The sequence below is a fragment of the Cyrtonyx montezumae genome, unplaced genomic scaffold (genome assembly GCF_038088225.1).
Source record: "Cyrtonyx montezumae isolate F1298 unplaced genomic scaffold, pur_monq_1.0 scaffold_2, whole genome shotgun sequence".
Classification (NCBI taxonomy): domain Eukaryota; kingdom Metazoa; phylum Chordata; class Aves; order Galliformes; family Odontophoridae; genus Cyrtonyx; species Cyrtonyx montezumae.
The window spans coordinates 32826496-32852488 of NW_027071936.1; the positions used below are offsets into that span (position 1 = coordinate 32826496).

At 45.3% G+C, this 25993-nt stretch overlaps 2 protein-coding genes across 8 annotated transcripts in view; both read left to right on the plus strand.

Annotated features, from left to right (window-relative positions):
• Window positions 1–3126, plus strand: part of TNIP3 (TNFAIP3 interacting protein 3) — a 50798-nt gene extending 47672 nt beyond the window's left edge. For all 4 annotated transcript variants that reach the window (XM_065736841.1, XM_065736843.1, XM_065736844.1 and 1 more), the window contains one exon: window positions 2579–3126. In XM_065736841.1, the coding sequence (XP_065592913.1) occupies window positions 2579–2610 (32 nt within the window). In that variant the 3' untranslated portion in view covers window positions 2611–3126. The remainder of the gene's footprint in view (window positions 1–2578) is intronic.
• Window positions 3127–4563: 1437 nt separating this feature from the next.
• Window positions 4564–25993, plus strand: part of NDNF (neuron derived neurotrophic factor) — a 31765-nt gene continuing 10335 nt past the window's right edge. The window contains exons 1-4 of one of the 4 annotated variants that reach the window (XM_065736836.1): window positions 4564–4779; window positions 4923–4988; window positions 18288–18413; window positions 19074–19144. The gene's annotated coding sequence lies outside the window, so the exon portion shown is untranslated. Of the gene's footprint in view, window positions 4989–18287; window positions 18414–19073; window positions 19145–19687; window positions 19732–25993 lie in introns of those variants that run through there. The other 3 variants (XM_065736837.1, XM_065736838.1, XM_065736839.1) reach the window with 3 other exon arrangements.

Here is a 25993-nt window from a genome sequence, read left to right on the forward strand (position 1 = left end):
TCTTACTGTATTTGTTTTTCTGGCAGAAAGAATCTCAATGCACGTGTTTAAGAACCCCATTTGCCCCCCATTTGATATAACTACTGGATTTCTTTCACCTAAACTGTTTTAGTTTTGGATCCAGTTATGCTGGGCACGGGCAACTCTTCGTGCAGCAGCTGGCATGCCTTGGAAAAGCAGAAACCAACCTGTGAAGCCCTAGGGATGCCCAAATGAGCACATACAGCAGCTTGATATGTCCACTTACTTTCATTATAATATCATTTCTTGCTCCCTTCCACACTGTGCTGCTTTCCAGATTTTTGCCCTCAAGGGTACCTACTTTGCAGCTAATGTTGTTATAATTACAGCTAATTGGAAGAAGTGGGGGGAAGTGTGGGGTTTTCCACTGAAAATAATGGAATTCGCTGGGAGGGGAAAAATGGATAATGGAAAAATAGATTTATGGAGATCTTCAATGAAAAACAGACAGAAAAAAAAGTCAATTAACTGACATCTTAATTTTCCTGGTGAGGGAAAAAAAGAAAAAAAGAAACATTGTTAGTATTTAGCCTGTCTTCAGTGTATACATTTCATTAGAAAAGTCAAGACCGCTATTTAATTAACAGCTTGCCACTCCCCTGGGAGTGTATATGTGATTATTTCCAGGATTTTCACTGATACAACTTGAGTTTTGCTACCGCAATTGAAAGAGAAGGCCTCTCTGTGCCCCTCTAAGATTTAACTTCAGAAACATGAGAAGTATTGCTTTTTGAAGTAGATTTGAGATAGAAACGACAGAAAATTTTAAATTTTCTACGGTGCCATCTCTAACATGAAGGAAAAAAGAGTCTCTAACATGAAGAGAAACAGGATATATAATATATTATAAATTTATTTAATATAATATAAAACAACATATTGAGATTTATCTAGATCTTGTTTTGCTTTCAGTGGACATTGGATTTAAAATTTGGTGTGAAGTTTTTGAAATGTAGAATCATAGAATCACCGAGGTTGGAAAAGACCTACACAATCATCCAGAATAATCATGCACCTACCACCAATAGTTCTCACTAAACTGCATCCCTCAACAGTGTCTAAATGTTCCTTTATATGGTGCTTGGTAGAAAAAGTTGTGCTTCATTCTCCTTGCTACTACAGGGGGCTGTGTGCACGAAATTACTCTGCTGCATGTCTCTAATGTTTATTTGCATCTCTGCCCTGGCATGTTACCTGATCCTATTCTGACTGGGGAGGGATTTGTATTCTCTCTTCATGGAGTCAGGTGAGCATAAGAGGGGATGCTGGAAAAGTAGGACCAGAGTGGACGCATGCTCTTGCTGCCTCATCATGGAAGCTTTTTGTCTTCCTCCACACTCATTTGTGTCAGACTGTTGGTGCCATGCTGCTGTATGATCCTGGGGCTGATAGCAGAAGAGGCTTTTGTACACTGATGGATTAGAGCTGCCTAGAACTCTCAGAATGCAAGCCAGGGTCTCAAGGCCAGAGAGTCAGTATTTTACATTTTCATCAAATTGGTTTTTTTTGGGAAAGGTTTTGCTTCAAAAGCATTGTGTGGGAATACAATTTGAAGTGTCCCCTATGGCATAAGAGTACAATATTCCACTGGATAAGTGAATGATTTATATGTACATATACACAAATGCTTATATCTATATTTCTCTGTGTCTACCTTAATGATGTACAAAGAACCAGTCTGCTAATGGGTGTGCTCTTCCTAGCTTTTCTGAACAAATAAGATGAATTTTAGCTCTGATGCTACCTGCAAGAAAAAATTTAGCCAAAATCAGTGATTCATGTGGTGCTGCATCTTGTCACAGCTGTAGACATTTTGGTTAACTTTTTTTCATCCACGTTTGGGTATCATCAACCCCACGTGTTCAGACATGAAGGGATGGGGTTACTGCATAGTAGCTGCAGAACAATTCTCCAAGGCAAATTCAGATCCCTGCCAGAGTTATTTCACTCCTAATATTTCTCTTGTAAGCAAAGTGGTGTGAGCACCAGTGTGCACTACTAGCAACAAGTTACAGCATTTCAAGAATCTTTTGGAACTTCAGGAAGGAAGGATGTGTTATACTGGCCACAGTACATTTCCTTTCTATGATCTATTTTGTTTTCCTAGCCCGAATAAGTTACTGACAAAGACATCTGAACCACAGACACCTACTTAACAGTTGCATTATTGCTAATTTTTTCCCTCTGTCATACTTACATACTTTCTCAGGTGTCCCTACTGTGAATGTATACCTAATGAACACTGCTGAGTGCCAGCTGCTCTTTTTAGAGGTCTAGAAGTGTTTTGTATGGGGAATGGAGGTTAACAGAACCTCTGGTTTGCTCTGGTCCAAGATTATTCAGGACTAGATAGTGACTGCTGGTGCACTGCAGGATGTCCCCGCATTCCTTTGCTTCTTCATGCTCACTGTTATTTGTGTCAGGCTGATTACTGGCTTGTAAGGATGTACAATCTTGGCTCCAAGGGAAGGGAAGGAGAGAGAAAACTGAGGGAAATGAATCATGAGCAGGTTGGATTTCTCAATGTCAAAATCATGCTATTGGTTTACTTTTGCAGATTCGTCCTCACAAAGAGGAGCCCATCGCTGACAACTTCTGACCTGGAGAAGCATAGACCCAAGTCTACAAGCTAGTCTTGCGATTTTGTTATTTTGTTTTGATCTGGCCTTTTTTTTTTTTTTTTTTTGTCCCTAGCTCCTTATCTCTCCAGTGCATGTTATTTATGCCTTGTGAAATCCCTCTGAGGACAATAGAGAAGCAGATCATTCAGGCTAGAGATCCTCACGATCCGGTTAAACTCTGCTGGGAAGTGTTAATGCCCTTTGTTCTGAAGACGCTGTTTGTGCTGGCTATTTGTTATGACGCCTTGTGATAAAAGAGGCAGCTATTGCTGAGGTTTTGGAAGACAGTTGCATCTGGTTTGAATTCAAGAGCTTCCAGCTCTATAGTGTTGTGATTCTTTCTGTTTAAGGATTATAGTTGACTTTATTTGATTCCTGGGAATGATTTGTTGATGTACCATCTTGAATTCTGTAGGTTTTCTTGGTTGCGTGTTAAAAACAAAATGCACTTCACTGTTTTAACATGTTTGTGCAATTGGACTCTGATGCTAGGCCAGACACAAGTTGCCTATTCCCATTCTGCGTCCAGGCCAGCCCACCTTTCAATTTGATTCCAAAAAAATATATAAAAACAATAATTTTATTTGTGTCTGTATGATTTTTGTGTAAGTATTTCATGGGTTTAACTTCACAGTGAAAATAAATTTAGATTTCCAAAGAATTCTTGCTAATAATCACACTGTAATGAATCTGAACATTGTCTTGTGACCTCCAATCAGAGAATAAAACCTGGGTTTCTAAACAAAATTGTATTAAGGCTGAGACTTTTCTAAAACTCTGGTGAATGGCTGTTCATCAAGTGTTGCCCAGTAACCTGCATGCCAGACTGCCTCTTCCCTTCAGGCTGTTGGTGTGGAAGGTACCCCAACCTGCTGGGACCCACTTGAAGGAAGGACTAGGGATTTAGTGCCAGGAGCCGTATGATAACCCTGATAAGACAGAAGAAGTAGTTAATATAAGCTGAAGTTTGTGCTCAAGCAGATTTTTGATCTATATGAAAACAGAGAGAGATCAGCTAGAGATGGTTTGTGCATCATTTCTGTATTTAGAACAGATATTTCCATTCACATCAACATACAAAGGCATTAAAATAATAACCATACAGGATGAAACATGTTGGGAGTTTGATTTTGGACACAGTGAGGAAGAGTCCATGGGAAAGGATTTTTCTATTGTTAAATTTTACTGCAGTGCTGCTTCTGCCTATGCTGATTAAAGAAAAGTTTTCCTAACTTACAATAAAGAACTGGGAAGAGCCTGAGCAAAGCACCAAGTGAACAGAGCTCTGGAGAGAAATTGCTTTTTTATGATCTATTGAAAATTAGAGTTCTAATTGCAAGATTAGCCCCAGAACAAACTCCCTGCCTGTTAGATAGAGAGGAGTTTTTATCACTATGTGAATTTGCAGTTGGCTTGCAGACACCGTAGCAGCAGATCACTTAACTAGCAAACAGCGTAAGAGCACAGCTCCCGATTAGCTATTTGGCTAATAAGGGTGAGATCATGGAAAATGCTAATGCAGTGCCTTCGGAAAATCCAATTATAATGTAGCCTGGCTCAATGCAGACTCCCAGCAGGTGACCAGTGTTGTGAGTAGGGCACCCTGCACTCAAAGGCGCCGTGCCTTCCCCAAACAGACCAGCTTCTGTGTGGCTGCTGTGGGAGGCAACAAACCCCGCTTCATTCATTTCAGTGTTTTCCCCAACGCCTTGCGTAGGTTTGTGCCTTCCATTGGTGGAGCTTAACTCATTATCTTGCAACTTGTGCAAGCTTTATCTGGCCCAAGCAGATGATTCAACGCGAGCCATTCACCATAAGAAAATAGAGCTTGCAGGGATACCTTTTTCTCAGTTTAGTCACAGGCTTTTAGTGTCTGGCTGGCTTGGGCGCAAGGCGATAAACCTTGACTCATGCAGATCCTAATCATACTAAGTGTGAGGTATTCTTTGTGTTTATATGATAGAAAATCCACAAAATTTTGGACGTGCTTAAAATGCCAGTAGAGTTCTTTCCTATTTTCTGGTACAGATGCATGTTTCCCAAATGTAGGCCCTGTCCTCTATTTGAATTAGCATTGTCAGGCTCAGGTACCGCCAAGGGATGTGCTTTCTTCAGTGGCCTGGACAAATTTGAGGAGGTGAGTTATTCTAGTTGAAGATCAACCAAAACTAGTCATAGCAAGCACTGTTTTTATCTCTAGTTTTGCCAAAACTGGGCATCAGCACCTTTTTAAAAAAATTCTGGCATTTCCTAATCTTTCTTTCATGTTTTATTTTCCAGACACCTGCCAGATTTTCCATCTGAGCCTTTTAATTGAGCTTTCTCCAATATTTTTGTGTACTGCTGGTGAGTGGATTTTGCAGTTAAGAGTGCACGTCTTGTATTTGTGAAAGGCCTTTTCTTTTTACCTCCCTTTTTCTGTAGGAGCTGCTGAGGGTTTGGGAATGCTGGAATTACTATGCAAATTGCCAAAGGAGCAATTCGCACAGACAGAGTAACTCTATTTAATAATGGACCAGAAACTTATTTGAATACCTGAATCTGTAATGAGCTCTGCCAAGGTTTGTAGGCCCTGCTTTCCTCTCTTTCATGCTGGCTCAGGGAAACAAGGCAAGCACAGAGTGAGCTCCTGTCAAAACCCTTCAGCCATTTAAAGGGATGTTTACTAGCCCTTGCACTTCCTCTCTTACTGCAGGTCTCTGACTTGCAGCCTGCCCATTTCTTGTTTGTCCAGCAGTGCTACTGCCTTGACTTGTTCAATCCCCATCCATGCTGCCCAACTCTCAGCTGTACTGTTAAAAGTGGTAAACTTTGATGGGTATGATGACCCATGGTGAAGCTGATTACTCAGTGAGATAAAGTGATGGGGGATCCCAGATGTCTTCTTGCTGGGAGTGGGCAGCTCACCATCTTCTTTCTGGTGGGAGTGTGATGGCTGATACAAAGCTGTGCAGATTCTGAGTGGCAAGCTGTGGAATCTAATGAACGTACAGTTTTATTAAATAATAGATCTGAGAGTACCATGCATGTGCTTTTTGGCATAGATTTTTCTTCAAAATTGGACTTTTTCCATAGTTACAGTGTTACATACTTAACATACTGTGAAGAAATTTTCATTTCTATGAATGAGAGCAACTCTTCATAAGTCAGGTTAAATTATCTGCTTCTAATATTATCTTTACATTATTTACATGATATGCTGGGTTCACTAAATGATGTTTTAATTATTATAACAGTAATTATCCAACATTAAAATAGGAGCACGTGTTTGAACTCATGGAGTGATTAATGCAAATGAGGCACTTGAAAGCTTGGGGTCTTTGGGGAATTTTTGTCTTTTTTTTTTTGTGCATGTGTGTATGAAGCCAGCAGATGTGACACCAGCATTTTACTGACATGAAACTTTTGGTTTGGATTTATGTCCCAGGTCTTTTAAATGCCATGCTTGTCAAAAAATATGTAGTTCTTGAAGTGCCTTTATCTTCTGGAAGAGTGAGGTGCTATTGGGGACAGTCTTGCTAATGTTTACTCCATTCTGTTTCTATAGATATTTCATACTACTTTCATACATAGATACTCTGTGACACATTATGAGGATTTAATTGGTCACAAGTAAGTTGTCAGTGTTCATAAACCACAAAATTCCATCTGTTTTTAGTCTCTCAGTCTTAAGTTTCAGCTATTTTAAGAACAAAAAATTGCCAATGGAAGGTGGATTCCAGGCACTGGAATGGCCTGCCCAGGGAGGTGGTGCAGTTGCAGTCCCTGGCAGTGTTCAAGAGGCATCTGGATGAGAAGCTACAAGGTATGGTTGAGTAGCTTGTGGTAGCAGTGGTAATAGGTGGACGGTTGGACTAGATGATCTTGTAGGTCCTTTCTAACCTTGTAATTCTATGATTCTAAGGTGGGTGCAGTTCTAATTGCCTCAGAAGCCTTGAATACAAGAGAAAGTGGGTTCAGGTTTATGGTGTGGGCAAAGCACACAGGGTTCCCTGGATAAACATGTATCCTATCCTATAAAGGAAAGGCTAGATAACTCGGGATGATCTGAGAGAATGAACAAGCAAAACTTTGGATCACCTTACCTTCCTCGAATCCATAGTTTTTGATCTTTTGCTGCATCAATATTTAATTTCATGTCCAAACAACAAATCTTCATTTCATCTCCCATACGATGTTTCACTCTCTCGTAGCTTCTTACCTTACCTTTTGCTTTACAGAGCATGGCTTTTGCATCCAATGTGATAAGATGTTCTTTCTATTGTAGCATTCGTCTTTTACCTGTCAGAAACATTTCTGTTATTCTTCAAGTAACTCCCTAACCTCATTTCCCATCTTCTCTGTGTGATTGATTTCTAAATCCTTCTTTACATGTCTTTCAAATTGTGGCATACCATCCTTGTTTGTTTTTAATAATTGCTTCAAGTTCAGTGCTTTGTTTTCTAGATCTCTTGGCAAAGAATGTCATCCCTGTAGGAGAGATTAGTCTGTTATCCTCTGCAATGTGAAGTTTTATGTTACTATACATAGTCCTATGAATTATAGTAAGAACATTTCAAAAGAAATATTTTCTTCTGAGATCAACTGAATATAAACAGTACAATTAGAGATGCTCTCTTAATGCTAGGGATAGCCCTTTGGCTCTGTTTCCCCACACCCAGACTTGGACTGCAGTAGCTCCATCCCATACTTCCATTTTCTTTCCCTGTGTTGTTGTTCTGTCTGCTTTCATTTCTATGTGTTTTGGGGGAACTAGGTTTATGAGGTGCCCAAAAGTGTTTGTCGTTGTCTTCCTCTCTCTCTCTGTAGTCTGGAATAGAGTTAGAAGCTATTGTATGAAAATAACATTTATTCGAACTCATCTCAGCTCTCCAGCTGCCCTAGAGCACCTAGGGAATGCAGCTTTACCCTAATGAGCTGAAATTTTGCTATGGCCATTCCAGCAGCTCTCTGTGCTGAACTGAGAGAGCATTTCTACTTACACTGCAGTTCTCTCCTTTGCTTAAATAATAATAATAATCCTCAAGATTGAAAAACAATTTATGTGTTTTGACTTTGTTATGAGAGTGACAGGAGAGTTTCCCCCCTTTTTTTTTTTTTTTTTTTTGCAGATGCAAGTGTAAAGGTCTGAGACACTGCAGGGTGGAAAGTATTTTTCTGATTAGTGAAACATTTTCCCACCAGGAGCCAGGATACGGGCTAATTCTGTGTTTCCACTTAGGGCAGCAGCAACCCTTCTCCACCATCCCTGTAAGCGGGGAACCCCCAGGTGCTTCCTGCCTTAGGGCTGCTCGTGCAAAGGGCCCACACCAGCTGCAGGGTGTGCAACAGGGCTGAGGGCAACGAGGGCAGGCAGATATAGGGTGTGTGACAAACCATGTTCACTGATGCAATCTGTCAATTGCTGCGACAGCTGACATCTTGTGAGGCCGAGCCCCCCGTAGGTTATAGCACTGTTGGTCTAATGGGAGGCAATAGACCAGGGTGCTGAGGCTCACCCAACAGCTGAAGGAGGATTTGGAGAAGTGTTGTGAACTGGGAAAAAAGAATGTATGCTTCTGGAATTTATATGTCATAACTTGATTGAGAGATTACTTACAGCTCTGATGAAAACTAAAGCATCTCGATTGGCATTTTCATCACTAGTTTGCTTTATTTCATTTAGTCACTTGGTTTAGTTGAGGAGACAGAGGGAAACGCTTTAATTTTCTTGGAAGAAGTTTTCATTTTGTGCCTACCTGTGTTCTGGCATCCTGAAGCTCAGTTCTTAGTAGCAGAAGTATCAAATTAATCCACTTAATGGGACAATAGTATTACTCCACAGAACTGGCATGTACTTAGGTCTGCTGCAAGTTTTTCACAAAACCACCTCTCTCTTTGATTAAGTATGCCACTCACTCACCAACGTTACTGAAGGAAAGGTGTGAAGTATCAGCCAGATTCTTTCACTATGGTTAAAACTGATAAAGAGCTTGAAATATGTCCTTTTTGCATCTTCTATTCTTTTTTCCTTTTTTTGCACAGTGCCATGTTTGTAACCTATCCCTTTTACCTGTGATCAGAGGAAACTCTCTTGGTTATGCTGAAGGACTGACAATGAGAGCAGAAAACATGGTCAACACCCAAAGAGCAGAATATTTCAAATGAAATTTTTTGCATAAATGACCTGAAAAAAAAAAAACAACACCAGAACAACTTTGGAAGAGCAATTTCCCCATATTTGCAGACTTTGTGGACAACTCAGCTCTTTACTACACTCAAAGAACAAGCTGCACAAGCAGAACATGTCACCATAAAGGCAAGCCTGCTGTTATCGGGTGACCCCTGTGAGCTGCAGCTCTGCATTAAGAGATACCTGTTGGGTGGCTGGGAGGAAAATTTCCAGAATAAAACAGTGATTAATCGGAATGTGCTGTTAATTTAATCGCATTCCCACGGGGAGCCTCAGACAGTGCTACCATTCACAGGCTTGCCATAACTTCCTACTGTTCCACAGATGCCTGTGGCAGGCTCCACTTTTCATGCTCGTTGCTCTCAAGTCCTTGTGCCTGAGCAGCACAAACCATCCATTTGCGTTTTATGAGCCAAATGAGGTATGTGGACATAAAATTCCCGCTGGATGAGAACTGGGGAGGTTAATGCTCAACGGACAGGAAGCTTTTCCAAATAATTGAGTTCTTATTAATGAAAGTTTTCTTCCTGATGAATGCAAATATTCAAGCTATAGCATGTTGTGAGGCACTTCATATCTGGATGCACAGATAAGAGACGTGGGAAAGGCAAACAAAAACCTTTGAGCAGCACCAGGGAGGGGGGAGGATGCTGAAGAAGTAAGGAACATCCCCTACAGCTTCCACTTTGGCTCTGATTCATTCCACTTACTCAGTTTTGTTTGATTTCTGTATGTAAACGCTGCTACTGCTGGTGAGGATAATTTAATTTTGTTTTAAAACAGTTTAATTTTATGAAGACCATAAGCCTTTCTTCATCTGAAAAGAAACTGATGCAAACATTGCACCTTGATTTATGTATCCTAGATAGTGTTCAGGCTCAGATATTTTAGGACTGCTCAGCAGCTGTCCTTCATCGTTGTCTTTCTTTCTCAAGAAGGAGTGCAGTCGTACTCATATTGCAGTTGCAGTCATATAAATCTCCATTAACTTCTTTGGGCTGCTTTGAGTTGTTGCAGATCATTCCTTGAAACTCTGCAGGCATTCTGCCTCTGGAGCCCGCAGACACCTGGTGGGGATGTGCAGAGCCACGCTGGTTCTGGCCCCGTTAAACTGCACGGGTGATCCATGATCTACAGGAAAAATGCGTGCAGCCAACCCAGGTGCTTCCAGGTGGCCCAGGGATGGTGTGTGTGAGCTGTGAAGCTCCTGCATGTGTGAACACATCCCACTTTGTGCTCTAAAAGCTTGGGTCCCAGCTTGAGAGCAGAGACTCACTGCTATAACTTCCAGCCAGGTTACACAGAAAGGGTCATGGCGCCACGTCCCCAGGGCAGAGCATTAAAGTAACAGAAAATAAAGGCTTCTTTTTAACCTGGAGTTCAGCTGTCACCAGCTCCAGGTCTGTCCAGACTGGGAAAATTTACCTGTGCTGAGAAGGCTTTATGCAAATCTGGGTGGCCAAAAACTGCTCCCTGCCACCAGCTTTTTGAAAATCTGCCACCACGCTGGCTTTCTTAGTGCTTGCTTTCATTTTATACACTGATGAGGGGAAAGTGCATTTCCATTTATTTTATTTACTCTTTTATAAGGGCACTTTGAGTTTACTATGACAGTTTAATTGGGCTCCAAAGCAGCCTGTCCTGCTTACACAAGTGTGCTGTTGTTCCAGTGCAGTTTTTCTTGTTGGGACGAGGGGCCTCCAAAGCTAAACATTGTCTCTTCCTTGCCTGCAGGCTGCAGAAAGGCTCATTGTACCCTTTGGCATTGCTCATATGGTGCTAGGTGATGACCACTGGACATCTTTTGCTTCCTTAGAATCCTTTACTGAGCCAAAGTGAGGTGCTTCAGCAGGACGGAGAAGGTCAGTGCCTCTTCAGCAGAATCAGCTTGAAGAAATCCCTTATGCAAGATCACAGAATCAACACAAGCCCTCATCCAGGTGACATCTGTCCCCATAAACCTGATTTTAAAGATTCAAGTCTGCTGCTCAATCAGAGCCTCTTAGATCTCCACCCTGACCCCTCAGCTCACAGAACTACTGGGGCTTTCTGAGGGATGGTGGCAAGCCATAAAGAATAAAAGTAAGACATTTGAACAGTCAGATGTTGTCAGCAGCTTACAATGTTGACATTTAGATAATGTTTTTTCTTGATATTACAGTCTGCGTGTTCTGAACTTTGGGATGTTAGGCATGTGATGAACTTCTGTCTGAGTGGTTATACTGAAGACTATGAGGATACTTTCCTGATGTACAGACTGTTACTGTAAGTGCGCTGTTTCATACTTCTCATTTTGTGTAGGAACAATTGTCTTTCAGAAGTTGTTTGATAAAGCCATAACAGGTAGAAATGTGTTTGAGAGTGGCCAGCTTGGATTTTCCTTATGATCATACTCACGTTTCACTGAAAGAATGCTCTGTTTTTATTCAATATTGTGAATATCATAGAACCATTAATGTTGGAAAATACCTCTAAGTTCATCCATTCTAACCATCCACCCAACCTCGCCATGCCCTCTAATCACATCCATCAGTGCCACAAGCCCACACTGCTTGAACACCTCCAGGGAAAGTAGCTCCACCAACTTCCTGGGCAGCTTATCCCAGTGCATTATCACTTTTTTGGAGAATAATTTCTTCCCAGTATCCTACCTGAACATCCCCTAGCACAACATAAGGTCATTACTTCTTGTTCTACTTTGTCTTATTAAGGATATCAAAATATGGTCAATGGTATACAGTCATCTAACTTGGTGTTGAGGCAGGGCTAGCTATGACTCTGTCCTCTCTGCCTGTATGCTCTGTCTAATACACTACATAACATTTGTTTTTAATGGTTTCTTCTTCGAGGAGATGCATTTTCCATGGGGATCACTGTTCTCAGGTTTGGATTCTGATCATCCCCAGAAAGCTGAGAAAAGGTGACAAAAGGTACCTTGTGGAGCCTAGAGGAATGTCTATTTCAGTGAGAAAACTGGGGGCTTGTGAAATCTTTGCCTGCATGTTTCTTGTATTCTTGTAATCTTAGTAACATTCCTCAGAGTCCTTTGGCATGGTGGGTAGTGGTGTTTACAGACAATAAATGTTGGTTCTGTATGAAGGGATGGGAAAAGAAACCACGGTTAAAGATTGTTTGTTGGCTTGTATGATACCCTTAAAGCTGGTGCTAAGATAAAATGATTAAGCAAACGACTCCACTTGGAACAGTAATACCCCAAATGTATTTCTAGCCACACAGTCCAGAGATGCTCTTTCCACACTGAATCTCTGACTTAGCTGGCTCCCTGTGTTCTTCCAGCTGGTGTTGTAAAAAGAAGAGGCAAGATTAAATAAATGTATCCAGTCAATTCCTCCTTGGCTCTGATGGCTTCGGTAGTAAGCTCATCTGCACAGATTTCTTAATGTCTTGAGGCAAACTCTCCCATGGACTTTCATTAGGACCACACACAAACATTCCGTTCCCTTCTCTCATTTTTCTTTTAATTGCCCATCTTCTAATGAGCAGTCCTTGCTCTTATCAAGAGTTGCAAACAACTTCTTTCGAATAGCTCTGATGTGCATAGCCACAAGGAAATCGTAAACAGTGAGCATCTCTGTTGTGCCTTTTGCTCTTCACAACATGTGAATAGCACAAAAAACAAAACAACAAAAATAAAAAAAATAAAAACAGACCAGCTAGCTGGGCTTGTTGGGCATCTGCAGAGTTGTGCAAGCCATTTGCAGAACTGCGTGAGTCCTGCTACCTCCTGAGTTGAGGAGGCTCCTCTTAGTGACAGAGGGAGCACAGAGAGTGTACTGGAAGGCAGACAAGTTAGTTACATGCGTTCCCACATGCGGTATTCCTTAATCACAGACAAATTTCTGCTGTTTTAGAAGATGTTGGTTTCTAAGCTTTGCATAATTGTATTTAATATCATTTCAATCTCAGATGTTTTTAAATTTTTCTTTCCTGGCCAATGCAATTTATTACAATGAGCTTTTGATCTTCTGCATTGGTCTTTGTCATCAGTTCGCTTGAGGTGGGAAGCAATTAATAGATCTTTGAAACAGATGTCATACTTAGACTCAGTGAAACATCTTTACATAATCCAATATTTAATAACAACAGATTCAAAATGATGATAACACCCTTAGAACAGGTAACTGTGTAGCTCCGGAGCTGTCCTGTCTCCCATCGAGGCGCCCATAAATCCATTACGACTTCCATGCAGGTGTCTCCAGCATGCGTGCACGAGGAGAACCACAGAAAGCCCAGACACAGCGGCCAGCCCTGACAGCCCTCGCACTTTTAACCTGAGGGTCCCAGTCTGTCCCTGGGACTCAGAAATGGCCATTTGCCCTCGGACTCCCGGGTTGTGCGCAGAAGTCCGCGACTGTCCTGGCGTTCCGGGCAGGGCCACGAGATGGAGCTCGTGTGTGAGAGATGGGGCTCCGAGGGCCGCGGCCAGGGCCGGGAGGGTGGGGGTTGGGGGGGGACATCGACCTCGCTTTTAGTGGATTTTTTTGTTCGTATTGAGCAAGCCTGGCTTCACAAGCGCTTGCTGCTAACTGGAAACGCTCGGCAGGAGAGGTGGGGGAACTGGGAATGTGTTCTTGCTACTTGAAGCTTTCCATGGTGTGCTTGTTGTCCTGTTGCTGACTTGTCTGGCAGAGCTGTTCCAGCTCACGCTCTCTCTGATCTTTCTATCCCTTTAGCATGCTTCCCATGTGTAATTATAATTCTTCCACCCATTAGCTATTAAATTCATATATAATCACGGCACTGGAAAACTTGCTTAATGGTTTAGAGGAAAATATGTGCAATGGGGGTGTGAGGAGGAAAAGCATTCAACCTGACACGTAGTTACCAAGCAGAAAGCTGATCGAACTTCCCAGTGTGGCGAAGAAAGCAGCATTAACTGTGTCTTACACTCTCTGCACCTCGCCTCACAGATTATGTGTCTCAAACACTTTTAAAAACTCATTTATAGAAACCCATTAGTTACTCGTGTAACCAAACAGCTACTCTAATTCATCACAGGGCAGCGTAAACACTCCACCCTGCAGGATGTTGTGCTTTGCTTCAACATGGGTGGTACAAGCAGTGAGGAGGTTTGTGCCCTGCTCCTCCTAGTGTAACGCAGCAACGTGCTGCCTTCTTTGGGAAAGGCAGAATGAATGGACATCACTAATTCTACTTTCTGATGAGTTACGTTATCATGGCCCACCTCTGTAAAGCAATGTGGCCATCCTTATCGTGCTGAGAATTTTACTGGGCAGTGTAAAAGCTGAGTTTGGTTTGCTATCAGATTCGTTTTAATCTTCATCAACTGACCAAAAAAATGCAGTCACACTGAATGGCCACTGGCTTCAGTCAATGCAAAGGTGGGCCCCACAGTGTGTGTTTGTGAGAAGGGATAAAACCTACAGTCAAACAGGCTTTTATTCTAAGCCATGTAGGATGAGATTCTCTTCCATCATGCCTTTAGGAGAAGCATTTTGTAGTTTACTATCCTACTTCACCATTACCTGGATCTTCTCTTTGTAGAAGTGGATGTCAGATCACAAAGTGTTGGTGTCAGCTACAGGGTGATACTGGGTATGCTTAGATAAGAGCTCATGTAGCTGGATGTATACTTATAGCACTGTATGGCTTCTAGTTACGTTTTTATAGTAGCCAGATGTTCTACCGTGCTTAATGTAATCTCTTTCTGCATTGTTAAGGCCCATAGTGCAGGCTTTGAAAATGGAGCAGGTTAGGTCCTGTGCCTCCCCTGTTCGTTTCCTCGTTGGTCTGTGTCAGTAATTATGGAGAATCAAACCTTAGTTCAGACATGTTTCTGTTTCTCCCAGCAATGGTGTATTTCTGCTTCCCATGATGTGGCTTATGACTGACCGTTCCTTTTTTATCTCTTTCTTTTCCTTGATGTTTTCTGTCTTATCAAATAAATTACATGTTTGGATTTCCTAGGAATCACAAGTGTTTGCTGATTATATACACAGAGTGAGATGGGCCAACACGTTCACAGATGTAGCCATGCCTAACATGCACGGCAATATTATATGCCACAGGCGTGCAAAGATACTAAGAATTCTGAACATCTTCACATTAAATTGTCAGCTGGGGATTCTGGATCTTTTGGGAAAGGGTAAAAGGAGAAATGTCATAATCACAAGTGCAGTTGGGGTGTTTCTGTGGAATAGAGTTTTATTTTCTTTTATAGTTTTTATATATTTTTTTATTTTTTATAGTTTTATTTTCTTCTTGACACTGGTTAGCCAGAAGGGAAATCTCAAGTCTTGAAATGGGAGTGGAGGATATCAAAGACTGTTCTTCACCTTGAGGTGGGAAGGAGAGGAAGAGGAGATGGAGGTTGATATAATGGACTTTTCAGTGGTCTGGAGGGAATTGTGTAGGGCATCCCCAAGCTGTCCTGTGTGTAAGAGTCCTTCCAAAAGGACCCAAACCCAAATCAGTTTGTCAAATCTGCCCTGATTTTCTGCCAAACAAATAGAAGTCCTCTGCATTTTACAGATGAATGCTTTAGGAGTCATCAGATCGGCCCTCGGAATCACAAGTACTGGTTTTGCCCTGTTTTACAGTGAGCAGAATGTCCTATTTGTCGATAAGAACTGCTTGCAAAAGCAATGCGTGCAGCTGAATCGTGCTGCTCAGAGAAGAATTTGTGTCTCTGTGGTATGAGTGTGGAATACTGTGACTGAAATCAGCGACTCAAACAAACACTTTGCAGTGACGTGTCGAAAACAATTATTTTTTTGAAGGCAGGAATATAACGAGAATTTAGATCTGGGATATGTCTGTGGGAACACCTAGCCACCTAAGAATTAAAGAGAGCGTGTTCTAGATCAAAGCAGCCTGTAGTTTGTATTGCTTCTAATTATCGTACCATTCTCTTTTATTAAATTCATTTGTTTTAATTAGCAGAATAGATAATTTGCATCTGAGTTTAAGAGGTCTATTGGACACTTGAGATTAAATCAATGGTTTGCTAACAATTTTATCTGGGAAGTAGGTTAGATTATTTAAATTATGTGAAATAGCACCAATTTTCTTTTCTCAGTGGAATAAAATTATGATTAAGAAATAATGCTTGGAGCATGGGAGCTCTGCTCGCCATTGTTTTGCACATGCAGATGTGGGATTTTACAGTAAAATTATCCATCTTTAATTTGTTTTTCTAATATTATATAGAATTTGACAAAATCAAACAATCACTGCAGCGGTGTTTAACAGCAGATGATTTCCAGCAATGCTATGGGAAACTCTGGTGTTCGCCGCTTGACTCCATAGCATCGTATTTTAGATTTTTGCATTGGATTGGTGGTCTTGGAGCAAAAGGTCTTATTAATCGGTTCATAAAATGGTAGGATTAAAAAGAATGCACTGGGGGTGTAAAACAGTCAGCGCCGAGAGATTTTAAAATTAGCTTAATAAATAAACCATAATTGGATAAAATAGGTGAGTAATGAGTTCAGAGCGGCCCAAATGTGCACTTTCTCAAGGTCAGTGGCAGCTTGGCAGCTTGCACCACAGCTGGGTTAAGCCTGGAGGGCGCGTGGCAGGGGGCTGCAACATTGCATTAACCGCACTTTGCCGTCGAGGTGTCTCAGTTGGTCCCTCTCACACCAGCGCTTTTAAGCGATGCGGAAGAAGTGCTGAGCTAACTTGCAAGATGCACACCAACTGCTGTGTTTGCTTTTGATTTTTCTTCCTCTTGAGATAGGGTAAAGGAAATGTTCCTCATTACTGCAAGAAGCAAGGAAGGGAGGCAAATCCCAGTGGCTCTGTCTCTGTGTGGATGCACCCACTAGCAAGTGTTGTCCCACGGAGCCCTGCTGCCCTGTCCATCCCTGACCCTGCAGGGCTGGGAGCTGAAGCCATTGCAGCCTTATCACTGATCAATATGTCCAGCATAACGTCGCGCTTTCTGAGGTTAATAGATAACGATACCCTTTCCCTACCAGCAAACGTTAATCAATGGATTACTGAGGGTGGATCTTCAGATCTGCACCACAACGACAGTCACATAATGGGGTGAAAAAAAAAGAGATAGATACACACAATTAAACACGCACATGCAGGCACACACAGTGTCATCTGTCCTCCATTCTGAGTGTGCAGCAGTGCTGGGTGCTAAAATTTGCAATGAATTATTTATACAATGAATTAGCCTTCTTCTCTGCTTCTAGAATATCCAATTGCAGGTTTCCATTTTGGTTCCAGAAAGATTTATTATTCAGATTTATTTGTGGGAAGGATTATTAAACATTTCCTCCCCTTTTCTCTCCGTAATGTGTAACATACATCTTGTTTCTGGTAGCACCTCTCTGCTCATGCAGGGGCTCCCAGCGTGGAGAAACAGCGCACAACCCAGAGAATTTGCTGCCTTCTTTGTGAACCAATTACAGATGTTCCAAATTTTGGATATTGGTTTGCTCACTTAAGTCAAAACAGTTTCAGTCCCCAACTAAATGAACCATGACTGCATAAAAGATCACAACTACATGTGAGTGAGTGATTTGGCTCTCATTGTTATTTTGATATTCGGTTTGCTCTCTTTTTGTTTTGTGGTGTTTTTTTTTTTTTTTTTTTGTTATTGTCTGGTAAAACTCCATTCTTTGGCATTCTTTGAGAGATGGCAAAGAGAAGCTGATGGCCAAAGTCAAGCTGCTCAGAAGTTTCCTGATCTCCTTCCCCTGAAGTGTCTTAGTTTTGCTGCCCTGGCACAAGAAGCTGCCCTTTAATGACTTCCCTTTTGCCACGGGTGCTGTGAGCTGCTCAGCCTGCTGGCTGTGCACACAGAAGCTGTCCCTGAGCTCTGCACTAAGTGTAGGGTCTCCCCTGTGCTTTGACAATGCCCGTGACAGCCAAATGAATTCAAGTGGAAATCAGCATCATCCTTTAAAATACACCTGCCTGCCTCAGTACCTGCCAGACTGCTCCCCTGGCTGAGCATGGTTCTAGGCTATGCCCTGAACCCCAGCAGGGATCTACACTTCTGACAGAGATGAATCTGTAGCATCCAAGCACCAGTGATCCACACGCAGAAGTGTTGGTGCTTGCATGGCTCAGTAAATAACATTCAGGGGACGTGGTCCTGCTTGCACTGAAATCACAGACAGCAGTATCCTGTAAGAACAATAGCACTAAAGCTGTCCTCAGGTTAGAAATAATCTGTGTGCCTGTGTGCAAAGCGCACGCTCTCACAAGCTCTTGTCCGGGCAGCAATATTTTACCTCTAATGACCTCACACTGGAGCCAGCCATTTTTGCCGGCTTTCCGGAGCAATATTTTGCCATGAGGAGACCCTAATGTAAACGCATCTCCTAAGCCAAGCGCAGAGCTCCCCACTGGCTCCTGCATGTTACAAAGGCTTGGGGAAAGGCTAATTTCCCTTGTTTTTCTTCACTAATTTGGACTTGTTTCGTTAGTTTCTCGCATTTGGTATTACTGAGTGCCTGTGTCTTCTGCAGGAGAGGAGAAACACGTGCCGAGAGCTGAGCTTTTGTTTGTATTTCTTCCTGAGGTGTTGCAGTTGGAGGCAAACATTCCTCTTGGAAGGAAGAAGCGAGGATGCTGCATGCAAGTACCAGGTATTTGTAAGTTCTTCTATGATATACATACATTAATTCTAAACTTTCACGTCTTTCCCCTCTTCCCCACGCTCCTACCCTCATCCTATTTGAAAAGGAGGAATAGAGTTGCAAGATGTGTAAAAACAGGGACATGAGAACAGAACGATGACTAAACTCGGGCTGCCACGGGGTTCTCTCTCTTGATTCTGGGCTCCTTTGGGTAAACTCATGTTTCCGAGCAGTCTGTCGGGCAGTGTTTGCCGCGTTGTGACGGGGAACGGAGCAACGCTGATGGCCATCGGCAGCTCTGGGCAGCTGCGTGTGTCCACAGACGGGAGCTTTTCTGGGCTCCGTGCTTTCGAAGAGCGAAGCTCATTGCTGCCTACAGCCGAGGGCAATCCGTGTCCCTTCCCCAGGGCGTTGCTGTCAGATTTGCTCAGCAGTTTTGCTGAGGGAAAAGAGGTTTTATTTTATTTTTGCCCCCGAGGTCTGCGGAAGGTAGGATATGGCGTGCAGGGAAGGGAACGGGTACCTTCAGGGGAATTGCCGAGCGGCTGCTGTCGGTGATCACTTGTTTAATGCTTGTGGAGCGCTTGACATCTTTATGAGCGATGTGCCAAGAACAGAAACGAAAAGACTCTGGCTCCCCGGTGACAAATGATACTTTCTACCTTTTCCTCGCAGGTAAGGGTAGAAACATCCGTCACTGCCCAAACCCGAGAGCCGCTTCCGAGTGAAACGTGGCGAGGGAGAAGGTGAGGGACCGCGTACGCGAAGCGGGGCCGTTCGTGGGGCTGCAGGAGGCGCGATGAGCGCCGTCCATCGCCGTCTCCCCGCCGGGACGCCGCAGCCCCCGTTGCCGCCGGGGAGCAGCCCGCACCCGTCCCGCGGCGCACAGCCACCCCCGCGCCCCCCTCTCCCTCGGGGGCCGGGGCTCCCGGTACCGCCCCTCGGCCCGGAGCGGCGCGGTGGGGCGGGGCGGCCGCGGGGCTCCCCCGCCGCCCGCCCCGGCGGCAGCAGCGAGACGTGCCGGGCGCCGCCGCTTCGCGCCCTCCGCGCCCCAAACTTTGCCCTTCGCTCCCCCCCTCCCCCCCCCCCTCCCCCCCCCGGCTCCGGCACCCCCTTTTAAGTGCTTTAATTTATTTTTCTCCTTTTTTTTTTTTTTTTCTCCTTTTCCTCGCGGGAGGGGTGGGAGGAGAAGGGGCTATAAAGCGCCGAGGGACGGGCGGGACGCAGTCCCCGCTGCAGCCCGTCCCCGTCGGAACAGGGGTTCACCAAACACTTCCCTCCCCACCCCGAAAAAGCCGAGCCCCGTGGGAGCTCCGTGACGGGACGCTGCAAGGTAAGGCTCGGGCACCGGGCACCGGGAGGGAGCATCGAGCACCGAGCCCCGGCTCCTCCGGGCTCCGCCGCCCTGCCCGCCCGCTGCCAGCCCGGTGCTGCCGCTGTAGCCCCGCCGGGTGGAGCGCGTCGGGAGCGCCGCGTTGGAGCGAAAAAGGGAGTTGGGGGGGAACAAAAAAAAAGTGGCGACCGAAAAAAGTGATCGGTGGGATGTAAGCCCGAGGATTTGCGTGGATTGTGTTTTTATTTCGGCAGCGCCCAGACAATGGCTACAAAGCGTCGTTTAATCACTCGCAGATACCATTTTGATGCTTTAAACCCCTGAAGCCCGGCGCGGCTCTATGCTCGCCCCGCGTCCCGCTGCCGCCGACGCGCTCCCGAGCGCCCGCTGCCTCCCCGAGAGGGCTTCGTTGTAACACCGCAGGGTATCGCTGCTGTGCGGCGGGCGGGGGAGGGGGCAGTCCCAAGCCGCGTCCCGCTGGCAGGCGGAGCGGGTGGCAGCGGGCGAGGAGTGGAGCAGCGCGCTGCCATCGTGCAGCTGGGCTGCACTGTAGCAGCGCTCGGGGCTTCGTGCCTCGCTTTGCGTTAGGCAGAGGCGGTGCAGTTGTGCGCGTGTAAAAGAAGAGTGAGGTGTGGGGATGAAGCCTTCCCTACCCCAAGTGATTTGTGTGCTCGCAGGGTTCGTCTGGGTGGGACGTAGCCCAGTTCCCATACGAAGAGTGCGGGAGTGTGGGGCACAAGCAGCCCGCACCGTGCTGCGAGGGAGCGGGGAGACAGCTCAGAGGGTCCGGTTCGCCTGCTGGGAACCCGCTGCTCCCCAGCTCTCTGAAAAATGGCATTTTGCGGCGCTCCTCGTCAGGACTGCCTTGTCCTCACGGAGCACTCACGGAGCTGCGGGAGAGGGCTGCACTGCTGGCTCCTGGCACCACCGAACTCTCTGAGCACGTGGAGGTATGGTCAGGATTCAAAACTTGTTTCTACTGGAGGAGAGAGCTTTTGAAAGAAGATTTTATGTTCTATTTTCAACATTACCAATGAGAAGTGCTGTTTTGCATGTCCCACGCGTACTGTGTATTTGGGATCCCACGGTTGCATTCCTCCCATTATCAGCTCCTCACAGGCTGGATCTCGCCACCAGCAGATCAGAAGCCCCTCTTAATTTAAGAGAGCTTTGTAATGCTGCCGGTAAAACCCTTCCCACCCTCCTGCTCCCAACATCACGGTGGCACCTGGCAGTAAGCAGCGTGTGACAAAGCACCGGGTCCCATTGGCCCCTGTCACCCCACACTGCCACCTCCGGGGAGGTACCATCGGCCCCTGTCACGCCAGGAATGTGGGTCTGGGTGTTGGCAGACGTGATGTGCCGGGCAGTCCTGTGCCACGTGGAATCCCAAGCAATTACTTGCCTGAGCGAGCCTGCTGAAATTAATAGGGCCTCTTTTTTTAATTGGAGCCGGCTTTGCGCTGGGATCACCCTGCGGGACTGTTGTGTTGCAGACTGCTCCTTTGGAAGCACGGAGGAGAAGCATTTTGCGTTCCGCAGTGTTTATAAATACAATATGGTGCGAGCTGTCAAGCAAGCTGCTCCAAATCACGCAACGCCTGCGCCCCGCCGGGCAGCACAGCCCGCACAAGGCCCTGCTCTGTGCCTGACAATCAGTGCTGCCCCGCAGCCCAGCTGGGTTCAGCCCAGTCCAGCCTGGCCCGTTGGCTACAGTTTGTGGGACCGGTGCCCACAGCGTGAAGTTGGCTCCGGTCTCGGGGAGCCCTTGGCCCTGGAGTCAGGGGATCAGAGTCTCTGTAGTGCGGAGGCTCTGTGGGGCACAGCCTAACTCCATGGTGTGCCAGGGTCGCCTGTATGGCAGGATGAGATGTTTATTAAACTCAGCCTCTGCTTCGTCTTCTGCGATTTATGTCCAAAAGACTCATAATAAACAGTTTATTAAAGAGAAATCCTGATTTATTTCTGCAAGTGGTTACACCTCGAGGTGGTATCAAACGGTTTTGCAGGAGACCGGCTTTTATGCTTCCTCTGTCAGTTTCAAAGATTGTTAGGAAAATAACGCAGAGCCGACGTGGGTTTGGATGAAGCCAGGCAGAAGCACGCACCAGGGTGCGTGGGGCTCTCCTGCGGTGGGTTCTGCTGCAGGACATCTGGGCGAGGGCTTGGGTTACGGCGCGGCTTTCGGGGATAGCGCGTTGTGTTTGGCCTTGCCTCTGTCTTGAAGTCACTAAACTTTATGTGAATAATAAAACCGTAAGCCCATTACTTCACTATTTTCAAGGGGCTGTTTTATGGCCTCCTTTGGTACCTTGCCTCTTTCTAGGGCTGGCTTTATTTTGTTTGCTGGGTATTTGTCTTTTCGCTCCCCAACTTTTTTTATTTTCGTTTCTGCAGGAGGCAGTTTGCTCATTCATGTTGACAGACACCCCCTGGGTGACAGCTCTCTGTGCAACCCCGCTGCATATTTTCTGCATTGAGGGTCTAATGAGGGCTGCACACCTCTCATTCAGCTCACTCAGAGCAGCCCTTGTCGTTAACGTGGGGCACTACGGAGCTGCTGCCATTCGGCTGCTAATAAAGAGTTAACGTGACAGTGGGGCTTGGCTCTCTTTTTTCTGCTTGCTTACAAACCATGGGAAAGTAGGGGATGGGGTTCAACAGGAGCACACACTGAGCCCTAAGTGTGATGTTTCCAGCCTGGACAGTGCTGTGAGGCACTGCACTTTGCTGTTTATGGGGGCATGGCCCTTCAGGATGGAGGGGAAGGAGAAAACTGAGTTACGTGTGAGGGATGGGAATTTCTTGGGCATGTAGAAGCGAGCATAATATCAAAGAAGAAACAAAAATCCCACAGAAACCCTTTCCCAAACTTTGTTTTGCATTGTGACTGAGAATGCATTGCTTCCACGGCAGAAATCCTTGATAGGTTCAGATTTGATTGTGTCTGCCCAAGAAAGCTACTCCACAGAGTTAACACTGCTGGGAGGAGCTGGAGGGTGAGGAGTGGTTGTGCCTGAAAACTTCAGTGAGATGTCATTAGGAGAGGAAGCATTTGCCCTTCGACTGAGGAATGGGTCAGGGCAATAAATCTGAACTTCGGGAGCGCGTATCTGAAGGCAGAAATAAAGTAAGAAGAATGGGGATGGTAAATATTAAAAACGAGTTTGCTCTTTCAGAATTGATTTTCTGATGTGCAGCATACAGAGATGGCTGCTATGCTGATGAGAGATGAATGCTGAGCTGTGACGGGCTGCTTGAAATCTGCATGGATGGCTTTGGGCAGGACACAGCAGTCTGTGTACAAGATGGCTGATGTTCTGTCTGAAGCCTAAAATGTGTTGGTTTTACAGGACAGGTCTGGGGGTTGTGCTTAACCTGTAAGTGCTGTGCAAGCAGGCAGCAGGCCATGCTCTGTGAGCGCCCAGGTCTGCCAGACCAGAAGGTGCTGTGCTGCTGGAGGGATGCACTCATGGAATGCTCAAGGGTGTGTGAGGCTGGCTTGTTTTGGGATGTGGAACTGCGTGGCTGCTCTGCCTGTGGCCTAAATTAAACGGAGTCGTGAGACAGACGTTTGCTGATTATGTGACAGCTGAGATAAGGAGCCGTGGTCCTTGCTGAGAGCACCTGGAAGGCGAGAGGCAATAATTTCTTCTTCCCGCGTCATTCCCTACTCTGTGGGTCCGGATATGAGTGCCCCTCAATGTGACCCCGCACTCCCATGAGGTGACACATCGTGAGAGCTGCGCTTCTGCTGCAACTTGCAGGGGAAGAGCACTGTGCACCTAATTAAGTGAAGTGCATTGGTACATGGCTTGTTTTTTGGAATGAAAAGTAGTGTTAGAGGGGCTGTAATTTTATTAGGGTGAGAAGAATGGTGCTTTCAGTCTTCCTCACTTCTGACCTTCTCAGTGCCAAAGCACATCTCCTGCCAAGGAGCTTGGAGATAGAGATTGAGCAGTGACATCCTGGCTGCTGGCTGCTCTTAGGATGCACAGGGAAGCAGCGTTCCTGCTGCTGCTTGGGCTGCTATAGCTGCTGTCAGTTCTCTGTAGACTTTGCCTCCTGGGTAATACTTAAACTTGAGTATGATTTGTAGGGCTAATAGGATCTCCTTCTTTGAGGAGGACCCCAGGGGCTCTCTCAGGCTGATTTGTCAGTAATGAAGAATAATCATTTAAAACCTAACAGTCCTAGGGTGTAGCAGAGTTACCATTTTGCAGAGATTTAATGTCAGTCCAAGGCAAACTTGGACTTTTAAGAGCATTAGAGCACAACTGTTGAAATAATACGTCCTGAGAAAAATAAGCAGTTTCTAAGACCCTTTCACAGCATGTGAACAAAGCAGAGCTTGAGTTTGAAGTCTTCTAACTTAAAGTTCAAATTGAACAAGCAGGGTACAGACACCCCTTGCAGGCACATGGAGCAGGGCTGCAGGCACAAGGTGGGAGCTGTGCTTCCTTAATTCATGGCACACACTCCCATCCCCACTCACTTAAGGAAAGGAATTTGCAGGACTATAAGAAAGTGTCAACAATTAGTGCCTTAATTCCAGACGCATTCTGCTCCTTCTTTCTCCTGGTCTTTCCCACCAGGAGAGGAGGGACGCTGACCCCAGGAGGGTCTGAGGGCCGGGGACTGTTTGGACGTCTGCTCACCCGTGGCAGCCTGGCCTGCCATGTGCTCTCTGTGTGGCGGTGGGATGAAGGGCCGGCCTTTGGCCTGCCGGCTGCACAAACAGCCTCTGCTGAGCTGGGGTGTGGGGCTGAGGCCTGCCCATCAGTAAGCCATTCCCAAAACCCCGCATCACAGCTCTGCTGCTGACCCTGGTGGGGACATGGTGGTAATGGAGCAGGGTGCCAGAGTCCATGGGGATGGAGAACCAGTTCTGTCCCATGGGTTCTTAGCCCTTGCAGATCCTAAATGTTGCTGGGAGAGCCACGCTGTGGTATATGGGTGCTTTTCTTCCTGAGGGTCCCCGCTTCCTCTTGAACATCAGGTGCCTTTGCTGCTTGTGCTTATCCCAGATGAGAGGATGGGGAAATCAGGGCTGGTGTCTTTCTGCTTGTCTCTGGGCAGAATTAACCTCACTGATGAACACCATGTGATGGTTGGATATATAAGAGAAGCAAACTTCAGGTTTTCTCTGGCATTCTTCATTCTGGCAGAGTGACTGAAAGTTGCGTGACTAAGAACTGTTGGCTTCCTGGGCCAGCAACTTATGAAAGTTATGAAACAACAATAATTCACAGAGCTGCCTTCTATAGGAACCTGTCTTTTCTTTCTTTTTGTTTTGTTTTGTTTTAAGCAAAACCCTGAAGAAGTCAGCAGAGCTGATGAAGCCACACCCATGTAGCCATGGGTGAGGTCTACCAGCTCCCATGCTGCATTGTTGTAGAAATATGTCAGTATCCATCCCCTGAGCACTACATTTCATACTTTCCATTTTCAAATGTTATACAAATATCTACGCATTTGCAGCAAGCTTTATCCAGCTTGGGAAAATTGGGCACAGGATGTGAGTGTTGCTGTGGCATGTAACAAGTTTTTGTGAGAGCACCTGAGTGGTGTGGCACTGAGGGTTTGTGGAGTTCCCCTTGCTTGCCTTTAAAGCAGATGGTATTAAAAAGAAATTTTGGCTAATAAGTTCAACTGGAAAATGTGGATTCTGATGTTAGTTAAGGAGATGGAAATTTTGGGGAGCCAGCATAATCTTTATTACCCTTAGCAATAGTATGGAGCTAAACTCACAATCCAGTAAAAAAGTTGCTTTGAAGCCTGCTGAAGATCTGGTTTATGCGATAACTGCAAGCAATGCAGGGGGAAACAAACAAACAAAACAAACAAACAAAAAAACAGAACAACAACAAAAAAAAAACCCATAGGAAAAAACAATGCACCAGAAATACTATTTTTCCTCTTTCAAATAAGTTGTCACATCATTGTCTCCTCTCAAGTGTCCTATGAGTGCTCCCAGACTATAAAAATGAAAATGCATATGGGGCCAGATGCCCACTGAAGTCTCAGTGGAGTTGCTATTGCAGTGCGATCACTTTGAGGCATCTTCCAGCTTTGCAGATGATCATGGTTGCCTGCTGGGCTTGAGCAGCACAGCGTCTGTCCAGCTGTGCACTCACAGCTGCACTGGGTGTTTGGGAAACTGCTGCAGCTTTTTGTACCACCTCAGGTATCTGCAGGGGTGGTTGTTAGCTGGGGACCCCAGTTAGTAAGTAGTATGTGGTTACCTGAAAATGAGGATTTC